The following is an 11943-nucleotide window of genomic DNA, read 5'->3' as shown; positions in this document are numbered from 1 at the left end:
TATCAGAGTTAGAATATCCTTTACAAATAGCTCTCATGGCACTAACAAAGCTATCCATGAATGGATAGCTCATCCATGGCATAGAGAGATATATTCACCATCTAATTTACTACATTCATATTCTTTGGTGCAGATTGACTCCAATGAGGGAGACCTGACCGATGAGAGGGCATTGGAGCATCGCTTCTCTGGCGATGAGGATGACACTTTACAGGCTTCCATGATCGCCCTCCACGGCAGCACCTGCAGCGCCGATATGGACTACCAGACCACCTTGCAGTCCTCCACACCCAAAGTAGGCCAACAAACGTGCACTGTGGTCAGCTGAGTCAATTTTAAAGCCATTACAGTCAGCAATTTCAAGAAAGCTTGTTACAATGCAAAAACAGTATCTGTTCCCTGTCATTTGTTTGAATTTCACTGAAGCAAGCTGCTGCCCTTTTCACTAAGAAAACTCCTTGCGTAATCAAAATAAGTTGCTTATTTTATCATACGAGGTTGACATTAGAAGTGCTGCGCTATAATTGTTTGACTACTTCAAACTGTCAGCTATATTGAAGTGATAAAATGTTTATGTAGTTTTTAGCCCCTTCTTTGTATGCATTTAGCTTGTTTTTGTCTCACATTTTGCATAAGCTTGTAGATCATTGTCACTCTCCAGAGTCCTACCTCCAGAGTCCTTATGTATGAATGGTTGATTGTTTTTTTATTAGTATTTATCTATACTGTACTTCATCTTATCAAGCTATTACTACCCTATTAGAATAATATGGCCTGCTGCGTGCTTCAGTCCTGCCCTCAGCATTTCTGCTTGTTGCTGTTACTCCACAGTTTCCTCTCTTAAGGATTTATTTTTCCAAGTTTTATTGTGCCGTCTCGGATGCTTAAGGAATCCCTGAAGAGATTCATTGCCATACAGTCGGGTCTCATGAATTATATCTAGGGAGATAATACAGAGATATTTGGTGCATCACGCACGATCATCTGTACTGTAATTATCGCTATTCCCCGTCAGCTGCTGATGGCTTTTCAATGGCTCATTAGGAGGAGTGCAGAACGGCGACCGAGGTAGAAACTAACGAGGTGTAACCTCCATTTCGACTCGTCATTTTTTCTTCTTCTTCTACATAGCGGAGTGCTCGCCTGGACTTGTTGACTGAGCATCCCTTGGTGATGTTGTTCGGCCTCGCGGACGACACTGAACCCTTCTCCCCGGAGGAGAAGCCCATCGTTTTCCCCCTGCCCAGGAGTATTGGAGGTCATGCCCTAACGATTGACGACAACGCACTAACTAGCTCCGATCAGTACCTAGCGCATCACTTAACCCAAATGGAGCCGTCGGATCTGTCAAACTCGTACAGTCCGTACACTGACCCTGAGCCCGGTTTGAATGATTTGGGGGAGCCGGTGCAGTCTCTCCATTTTCAGATGGAGTCCGCCATGGCCGTTGAGGACATAGGGGAGATGGAAGGCTTAATGAAGGTAAACTAGCCTTGATCTGAAGAGCCGTGCCATCTTTCATTTTGCCATCGAATGTCATTGAGTGTGCCTCGTAATCAAACAAGCATGAGTAAATGGGTCCTCGGCAATGTTCAGGAAATTGAAATGCAACAAGTAACGTACAACCCATGTCGAAATGCACTGGACTGATCACAGGCCAATGTGAAATTGATTGGATTTTCGAGAATAATGATAACCCAACCAATTTGAAACTTTCTACTTTTTACTAGAATCACATTCCTAGGTATTACTTACATTCCTAAGGTAACAGCATCACAGAAAATATTAAAGATGAATCCCTTCCTTACTTTGTATGTTTGATTCCCTGGCCCTCACTAATCGTTTCCACCTAACCTCCCTGGTAGTTTAGATGACCTCAATGTCACTATTATTCATTTTGAATTGCTGTACTTAAACTTCCTCCATAGAAAATCTTTTCTAATTTGTTTCATGAATACTTTTGATTGAATCGTTATTCTCAAGGGGGATGAGCCATCTGTAAAGCAGTCCAAAGAGGAAGGGGATGAGGTTATAACCACTGGGAGCCATTTTGAAAGGACAATCACTGTTGTCAAGGGCAACTCCAGTCTCGGTTTGTATTATTTCTTTGGCAATATGTTTCATATTGATGAGTAATTGTTGTATAGAGAACAGCCTTCACTTTATCAGTCTTTCCTCCTTACATACCATAATTGTATATAAATTAGCAAAATATCTGATTATGCTTTTATGTGCTTTATATCTGTCAGGGTTGTCGGATATTACTTATTAAATGTGTTGTATGTGTTCATTTGGAGTATTTGTATTTCATGTAATTTTTTTTAACTTACTTGGCTTATTGCGTTTAGCTCCAAGTGGAGCATAGGGGTCTCAGCTATGAATCAGGATTGAACACATTTTACACATAATTGTGGGTAAGCGTTTTTCCTATACTGTAGGTTCCAGGTCTTTGGGAATGTTGTGCATTTTGTCACTGTCATCCTTACAGGGATGACAGTGAGCTCCATCAAGGATGGCTTGGGGATGTACATCCGCAGCATCATCCACGGGGGTTCCATCAGCCGAGACGGCCGTCTGGGAGTGGGGGACCTAATCCTAGTCATCAACGGCGAGTCCATGGCCAACCTGACTAACACCCAGGCCCGCGCCATGCTCCGGAGACACTCCCTCATCGGGCCAGACTTGGGGTAAGGACCAGGGCTAGGGCAACATGTTCAGTGTTTTGATACCTTGTCCAGGAAACCAGTTTTATATGGTTTCACTATAGGCCTTCATTAAAATGTCCACCTACTTCCAACACAAAGAGTGCAGATTTCACCTCAAATATATTCTTCCTAGATTCCCTACACATTGATACGCACTCCTTTTCTGTTACAATGTAAAGTCAGAGAGGATAATATTGTGGAGACCAAAACCCAAAACTTTCTCCTCTCTACAAACATATAGTACCAGTCAAAAGTTTGGACAGACCTACTCATTCAAGGGATTTTCTTTATTTTTAATATTTTCTACATTGTAGAATAATAGTGAAAACATCAAAACTAGAGAAATAACACATATGGAATCATATAGTAACCAAAAAAGTGTTAAACAAATATATTGTATATTTTAGATTCTTCAAAGTAGCCACCCTTTGCCTTGATGACAGCTCTGCACACTTTTGGCATTCTCTCAACCAGCTTCATGAGGAATGCTTTTCCAACAGTCTTGAAGGAGTTCCCACATATGCTGAGCACTTGTTGGCTGCTTTTCCTTCTCTCTGCAGTCCAACTCAATTGGGTTGAGGTCCGGTGATTGTGGAGGCAAGGTCATCTGATGCAGCACTCCATCACTGTCTTTGATCACAGCCTGGAGATGTATTTTGGGTCATTGTCCTGTTGAAAAACAAATGATAGTACCACTAAGTGCAAACCAGATGGGATGGCGTATCGCTGCAGAATGCTGTGGTAGCCATGCTGGTTAAGTGTGCCTTGAATTAAAAATGTATCACTGACAGTGTCGCCAGCAAAGCACCAAACACCTCCTCCTCCATGCTTCACGGTGGGAACCTTACATGCGGAGATCATTCGTTCACCTACACTGCGTCTCACAAAGACAGCGGTTGGAATCAAAAATCTCACATTTGGACTCATCAGACGAAAGGGCAGATTTCCTCTGGTCTAATGTCTATTGCTCGTGTTTCTTGGCCCAAGCAAGTCTCTTCTTCTTATTGGTGTCCTTTAGTAGTGGTTTCTTTGCAGCAATTCCACCATGAAGGCCTGATTCACGTAGTTTCCTCTGAACAGTGGATTTTGAGATGTGTCTGTTACTTGAACTCTGTGAAGCATTTATTTGGGCTGCAATCGGAGGTGCAGTTAACTCGAACAAACTTATCCTCTGCAGCAGATGTAACTCTGGGTATTCCTTTCCTGTGGTGGTCCTCATGAGAGCCAGTTTCATCATAGCGCTTGCTGGTTTTTGCGACTGCGCTCGAAAAAACTTTAAAAGTTCTTCAAATTTTCCAAATTGACTGACCTTCATGTCTTAAAGTATTTGCTTATTTCAACTGTTCTTGCCATAATATGAACTTGTTATTTTTTTTCAAATAGAGCTATCTTCTGTATACCACCCCTACCTTGTCACAACACAGCTGATTGGCTGAAACGCATTAAGAAGGAAAGAAATTCCACAAAATAACTTTTAACAAGGCACACCTGTTAATTGAAATGCATTCCAGGTGACTACCTCATGAGAGAATGCCAAGAGTGTGGAAAGCTGTCATCAAGGCAAAGGGTGGCTACTTTGAAGATTCTCAAATATAAGTAATATTTTGATTTGTTTAACACTTTTTTTGTTTACAACATGATTCCATATGTCTTAATTCATAGTTTTGATGTCTTCACTATTATTCTACAATGTAGAAAATAGTAAAAATAATGAAAAACCCTTGAATGAGTAGGTGTGTCCAAATGTTTGACTGGTGCTGTACATAGACACCCCACTATAGAGTCAGATAAATGTCACCTGACATCACACTAAATAAACGCGTCTTGATCAAATATGGTCCTTTTATTTTTTGTTTTCTGAATGATTTGTTTGCTTTTCTGTAGCTTATGTGTACAGTTATGATCAAGTGAGGCTTTGTAGTGTATGGCATTTGGGTAAATTGCTCCCAATGATCCCATTAAGGCTATTTGTTCTGCATCTCTCGTAGAAACAGTTTGTTTCCACTTCTCCTTTTACATCTCCCACACAACCGCTAACTGTTTTACCAAACCATCCAAATACACATTTAATTGAACTGAATTGAGATACCTAATGCACATACCTCACAAACTGGTGTGACTTTTCTGTCAGTGTACCAGTGTTATGTTACTTGGGCTTTGGGTTTTTTGTGGACCACAGGAAGAGTAGCTGCTGCTTCTGCAAAAGCTAATGGAGATCCAAATAAACAAATAAATAAGCAAACATAATAAATTAACAACTGCAAATTAACAACACCTGTTAATGAACCATGCAGTAAACATTATAATGTAGTAGAAATTGTGTTAAGGAGCTCACAGTTTTCTTTTACCCAGGTTCTTATCATCGATAGTGGGAAATGTCATTGTCATCCAGTGTTGTGAGTCATAGAGAGCACCTTAATATCCCTTAAAGGTTGTGCCATCCAAAGCATGATAGCATATAGTCTACCATACATACATTTCTGATGAACACAACCAATTGAATACTGTAGGCTAGATGAAGGTTAGGACTTCCAGTCATATGGAAAAGCTTCCTACAGCGTTTGGACTCCTAGCACAGACGCTCAATGGTGAAATTTGAACAACTCACTAAGGCCTTTTACATTCCTAAATTGTATTCTCTCCATGCATTCGAGGGATGCTACATTAAAGTCTGGGGCACCATCATTTTCGGTATCTCAAGTCTTGCTTACTTAACGCTAAACATGTCAGTACATTCCAGTATGTTAGCCACGGTGCATAACATCCTCTTCACCTTCTAGATCTGCTTGTGCCCCAGAGGACGATCTGTGCCCCTTTTATGTGTGAGTACCGCTAACTCCCACGCTGACGGGTCTGCAACCAAATCTACCACTTTGTTTCCTCTCTGTCCACATTTTCTCACTTCTGCACCCGAGTCTCATCACCTGTCTGTGGAAGGGAGTTTTATCCAGATCTAGACGTTACAACACATACTGAAAATCAACCATACTGAAAATCAACCATACTGAAAATCAACCATACTGTATATCAACCATACTGTATATCAACCATAGTGTAAATCAACCATAGTGTAAATCAACCATAGTTTAAATCAACCATAGTGTAAATCAACCATAGTTTAAATCAACCATAGTTTAAATCAACCATACTATATATCAACCATAGTTTAAATCAACCATAGTGTAAATCAACCATAGTTTAAATCAACCATAGTGTAAATCAACCATAGTTTAAATCAACCATAGTGTAAATCAACCATAGTTTAAATCAACCATAGTTTAAATCAACCATAGTTTAAATCAACCATACTATAAATCAACCATAGTTTAAATCAACCATAGTTTAAATCAACCATACTGTATATCAACCATAGTTTAAATCAACCATAGTTTAAATCAACCATACTGTAAATCAACCATAGTTTAAATCAACCATAGTTTAAATCAACCATAGTGTAAATCAACCATAGTGTAAATCAACCATAGTGTAAATCAACCATAGTGTATATCAACCATACTGTATATCAACCATAGTTTAAATCAACCATAGTGTAAATCAACCATAGTTTAAATCAACCATAGTGTAAATCAACCATAGTGTAAATCAACCATAGTGTAAATCAACCATAGTGTATATCAACCGTACACGAACCTTTGAACAGTCCATTTTTTTTGCTTTCTCATGGATCAAACAGAACAGATTTCTTAGCTAAATGCACTGTTACCTCGTACTCGTTAATAATCAAATAATGTGCACATCTGTGGAGATTACAGTTCACTAGATTAGATAATCGTATAGGCTACATACAGCACATTGACCGCAGTCCCAACACACAGTCAATGTATCTGGATAAGTCTCTCACTGGACTGCACCACTAACCATGGGTTTTTAACACTTCATCCTTAACACTTCATTGACATGCCTCTCTTTGACTACTGGGCATGCAGGTCCATTTGTGTGGGGTGATAACGATTGATTTTGCACTTTTTTCGTTTGTGCTGTATCCAACCCATCACACAGTAATTCACTTATTTCTTCCTTCATCTGTTTCTGGAGGCATTTGAATTGCTGTTTGAATGAACAGGGATTCAAGCACCTCAGTGTCTGCATGTCCTAATGTTGAAGTATGAGTCATTCCATCATTGTTAGATCTGTCATCTTCACTCAAATGTGTGTGTGTGTGTGTGTGTGTGTGTGTGTGTGTGTGTGTGTGTGTGTGTGTGTGTGTGTGTGTGTGTGTGTGTGTGTGTGTGCTTTAGAATCAACTACTGATGATTACTTGCTTGAAACTGGGCTTACCAAAGTGGACTTATGCGCTTTTTTACTCCCTTTCATTCGATTCTTAATAGTTTGGAACGTTCTCTACTGTTTCAGTAAATTAAGAATTGGTGTTCCAATTGATGTTCCCTTCAAAACTCAATGACATTATTTTGGAAAGAATTCCCACACTCAATCCATTGACGGCTCACCTTGTGCTCGTGATAGGCAGAATGCATTGCCGGAGAAATTTACGGAGTTCATTCCTTCCCCTCCTGCAATCTTGGGCCGCAGAGGTAAATTGGACGGGGAGGAGAACAATGTAAATTAGACGTCGGTGAATAAATAAAAGGCTGTTTTGTAAAAAGGCTCATTCTGACATCGGGTTGCATATGAATGCAGGCACTTCCACTTTAATGCTTTGTTAACCAATCATGTAATTCCTGGTGATGAATTCTGACATGCTTGCACACAAGGTTGAACTCCCGTGTCATATGTTAATGGGTAGGTTATATATTTTGGGGGTATTTGCAGTGATGATGACAAATCTTGGTCAGGTTGTTGTTAGGAGGAGTGCTGAGGCTCATTGGCGTGTGTGTTCTCAGCATTACCTATGTCCCTGTGGAGTATCTGGAGGAGTACAAGACTAGCCTGGAGCAGCCTAAAGATGACGTCTGCTCTGATGCACCTCCGGCCCCAAAGTAAGCTCAAACTTCATTCGACTTTATAGAAGCAATACATTTATAGAAAGTGTTTTCATAACGATGCCTTAAGTAAACATATATGCTTTTGTTTTCCAGCATAGACCGGCTTTCACAACATTATTTTGTTTAACTCCAGACAAAACAAGTCGATGAACAAACCACCAGGTTTACAGTTGTTTGTCTCTTTGCAGGAGAGGAATCCCAGAACTTCCTGAGCGGGAGGATGGAGAGGGAGAGGAGAGCGAGCTACAGACCGCCACCTTCAGTAACTGGAACCAGCCTATGAAGTGAGTAGGAAGTTGGACTTTGGCTTGGACCAGAACATAGAGTTGAACAAACAACATGCCCTTGGCACAAAGCCTGTTTTAGCATGGGCAGCGCCATTGAAGGCTTTCACTATTTTAAAGTAGTCAACTGGGTGCGACGTCCTGTGGGTTAAGCAGTGATAATAGCAAAGATGGGGGGGGTGTACCCTCTTTCCAACTGTATTGTTAAGGAAGCAAAGCTTATTGGGTAAATAAGTAATAAACAGTGTTTGGACAGCAAGCATTAGTTAAACCGCTTTAGAACTGAGCTAGAGCCTGCATATATATCTATAAGAAAATCAGCAAACACTGTAGCACTCCAGAAGTAGGGTTATTGATAGCTGAGGCTAACTCAATGAGCTACAACGTTTAGAATGTCACAGATAGAAATGTAGCCAATTTGCAGAACTGACACAGTTCCCTAATCTAAATGACTGAGAATCATATCCAGTCTACCTAATTTACCGACCTGCCACAATGCCCCAATCATTTCCATTCTCAATTGTTGAACCTTCTGTAATGTTGTACTTCCCTGAATTTGTATTCAATATGTGAGATTTTTACACAACCCATTTCCTCATTCAATGTCACTTCTTATTTTTACTTTGTTTGCAAATAAATGAAATTATAACAACCCCAATCTTGTCCTAAGAAGTGGCACAATACAGTACCTTTTAAAAATATATTTTACAATGTGTGTTGCCTCGCTCAGGGTGGAGCTCAAAAGAGAAGCGGGCAAGTCCCTTGGCATCAGCATTGTGGGGGGCAGAGGGATGGGCAGTCGCCTTAGCAACGGCGAGGTGATGCGGGGCATCTTCATCAAACATATCATGGAGGACAGCCCCGCCGGCCGCAATGGAACCCTGAAGACTGGAGATAGGATTGTTGAGGTATACCAATCAATATTATTTCACACTATAGAGATTAGCATGCATTTACTTTAACATGGCGAAATGGTAATCGCACAGTAATAACCTATGAATTACTTGTTTGTTTCTTTGGAATGTATCAGGTGGACGGTGTGGACCTGAGTGATGCCAGTCACGAGCAGGCTGTGGAGGCCATCCGCAGGGCAGGAAACCCTGTAGTGTTCCTGGTCCAGAGTATCGTCCACAGGCCCAGGGTGAGCACTCTAGCTCCTTGTGTTAGCCTGCTAACATGCTAGCTTACTGGGATAGCATGCTAGCTAAGTTGTCCTAGCTCCCTGTGTTAGGATGCTAGCTTACTGTCATAGCATTCTAACTAAGTGTTCCTAGCTCCCTGTGTTCGCATGCTGGCTATGTGGCTAATGTCTTTCAACAATAATACTTAATTTCAAATTAAAATCAAATCAAATTTTATTTGTTACATACACATGGTTAGCAGATTATAATGCGAGTGTAGCGAAATGCTTGTGCTTCTAGTTCCAACAGTGCAGTAATATCTAAAAAGTAATCTAATAATTCCCCAACAACAACCTAATACACACAAATCTGAAGGGGTGAATGAGAATATGTACATGTAAGTATATGGATGAGCGATGGCCGAGCGGCATAGGCAAGGTACAATAGATGGTATAAAATAAAGTATATACAGTACATGTGATATGAGCAATGTAAGATATTATTAAAGTGGCATTATTTAGAGTGGCATTGTATAAAGTGACTAGTGATCAATTTATTAAAGTGGCCAGTGATTGTGTCTCAATGTAGGCAGCAGCCTCTCTGAGTTAGTGATTGCTGTTTAGCAGTCTGATGGCCTTGAGATAGAAGCTGTTTTTCAGTCTCTCGGTCCCAGCTTTGATGCACCTGTACTGACCTCGCCTTCTGGATGGTAGCGGTGTGAACAGCCAGTGGCTCGGGTGGTTGATGTCCTTGATGATCTTTTTGGCCTTCCTGTGACATCTGGTGCTGTAGGTGTCATGGACGGCAGGTAGTTTACCCCCGGTGATGCGTTGTGCAGACCGCACCACCCTCTGGAGAGCTTTGCGGTTGAGCCCGACAGGATGCACCACCCTCTGTGATACAGCCCGACAGGATGCTCTTGATTGGCATCTGTAAGAGTTTGTCAGGGTTTTGGGTGACATGCCAAATATCTTCAGCCTCCTGAGGTTTCAGAGGCGGTGTTGCGCCTTCTTCACCACACTTTCTGTGTGGGTGGACCATTTCAGTTTGTCTGTGATGTGTACGCCTAGGAACTTAAAACTTTCCACCTTCTCCACTGCTGTCCCTTCAATGTGGATAGCAGGGTGCTCCCTCTGCTGTTTCCTGAAGTCCACGATCATCTCCTTTGTTTTGTTGACAGAGATTTCCTAATCTCACCATTAATTATCCCATTCTAAAAGCTACTTATCCATTGTCACAGGCGTCGTAGTGAACAGACCAAGGCGCAGCGTGTTGAGTGCTCATCTTTTATTTTGAATGAACGCACTTCACAAAGAAAAAAAAACGACAGCCAAACAGTTCTGTCAGGTATACTCACACACTAAACAGAAAGCAACCACCCACAAAACCCAAAGGAAAACAGGCTGCCTAAGTATGGCTTCCAATCAGAGACAACGAAAGACACCTGCCTCTGACTGGAAACCATACTCGGCCACACATGGAAAATGAAACATAGAAACAGAAAACTAGAACAAATTCCCCTAGAAACAAACCAACCCCAAAACACACAAAATAACCCCCCTGCCACGTCCTGACCATTCTACTATGGCAAAATGACCCTTTTCACTGGTCAGGACGTGACAACCATCCTGTATCCAACAAAGACTACAGTAGCTACAGTATCTATATCTGTGACATGGCTTCAAAAGCATGACTGGCTATTAGGGCGCTTTCACACCCAAGAGTGCGCTTTGTGAGAGGACGGATTTCAAATCAAATCAAATGTATTTATATAGCCCTTCTTACATCAGCTGATATCTCAAAGTGCTGTACAGAAACCCAGCCTAAAACCCCAAACAGCAAGCAATGCAGGTGTAGAAGCACGGTGGCTAGGAAAAACTCCCTAGAAAGGCCAAAACCTAGGAAGAAACCTAGAGAGGAACCAGGCTATGAGGGGTGGCCAGTCCTCTTCTGGCTGTGCCGGGTGGAGATTATAACAGCACATGGCCTAGATGTTCAAATGTTCATAAATGACCAGCGTTGTCAAATAATAATAATTTGAAGTGGGAGAAAGGCTTTTTCTTATATTCAATGAATTGACAGATTCCTTGTCAGGATCCATTTAATTAAAAGTTCAACAGAAACTTAAAATGACCCCCAAAAAATGTGCAGCATCATCTTGATTAGTTTGAAAGCAACATTAGCATGACTAACTAATATCCTACTGGAATTGCTGCAAGGTTTGCAATAGCTGACATACACTCAGTGGCCAGATTATTAGTACCGGGTCGGACCCATCTTTGCCTCCAGAACATCCTGAATTATTCGGGGCATGGATTCTACATGGTGTGGCGTTCAAATGTTGCTCAATTAGTATCTAGGGACCTAACATGTGCCAGGAAAACATTCCCCACACCATCACACCACCGCCACCTGCCTGTACCGTTCACACCAGGAAGGATGGGGCCATGGAATCATGCTGCTTACGCCAAACCCTGACTCTGACATCAGCATGACGCAACAGGAACCGGGATTCATTGGAGCAGGCAATGTTTTTGCACTCCTCAATTGTCCAGTGTTGTCGTATGCCAAATGGAGCCACTTTTGTCTGCTGCAATAGCCCATCCGTGATATGGAAAGATGAGTTGTGCATTCCAAGATGCCGTTCTGCGCAGCACTGCTGTACTGCACCGTTATTTGCCTGTTTTTCTCGGTAAACCCGAGACACTGTCGTGCGTGAAAAGCCCAGGAGGCCGGCCGTTTCTGAGATACTCGAACTGTCGCGCCTGCCACCTATGATCATACCACGCTCAAAGTCACTTAGGTCACTCGTTTTTCCCATTGTAACATTCAATCAAACAGTAACTGAATGCCTGTCTGCCTGCTTTAT

The 11943-nt window shown here is 41.6% G+C and overlaps 1 protein-coding gene across 6 annotated transcripts in view; it reads left to right on the top strand.

The window, feature by feature from the left end:
• The window catches only part of LOC106608788 (multiple PDZ domain protein), a 64217-nt gene that overhangs the window by 27876 nt on the left and 24398 nt on the right, over window positions 1-11943 (top strand). For all 6 annotated transcript variants that reach the window (XM_045721683.1, XM_014206933.3, XM_014206932.3 and 3 more), the window contains 9 exons: window positions 134-295; window positions 1132-1482; window positions 1984-2092; window positions 2489-2687; window positions 5486-5527; window positions 7568-7663; window positions 7858-7953; window positions 8684-8861; window positions 8984-9094. In XM_045721683.1, coding sequence (XP_045577639.1) covers window positions 134-295; window positions 1132-1482; window positions 1984-2092; window positions 2489-2687; window positions 5486-5527; window positions 7568-7663; window positions 7858-7953; window positions 8684-8861; window positions 8984-9094 — 1344 coding nt within the window. The remainder of the gene's footprint in view (window positions 1-133; window positions 296-1131; window positions 1483-1983; window positions 2093-2488; window positions 2688-5485; window positions 5528-7567; window positions 7664-7857; window positions 7954-8683; window positions 8862-8983; window positions 9095-11943) is intronic.

The sequence above is a fragment of the Salmo salar genome, chromosome 07 (assembly GCF_965601325.2).
Source record: "Salmo salar chromosome 07, fSalSal1, whole genome shotgun sequence".
NCBI lineage: Eukaryota > Metazoa > Chordata > Actinopteri > Salmoniformes > Salmonidae > Salmo > Salmo salar.
Note: the sequence above shows the minus strand (reverse complement) of the source record. Positions and strands in the feature narration are given on the sequence as shown.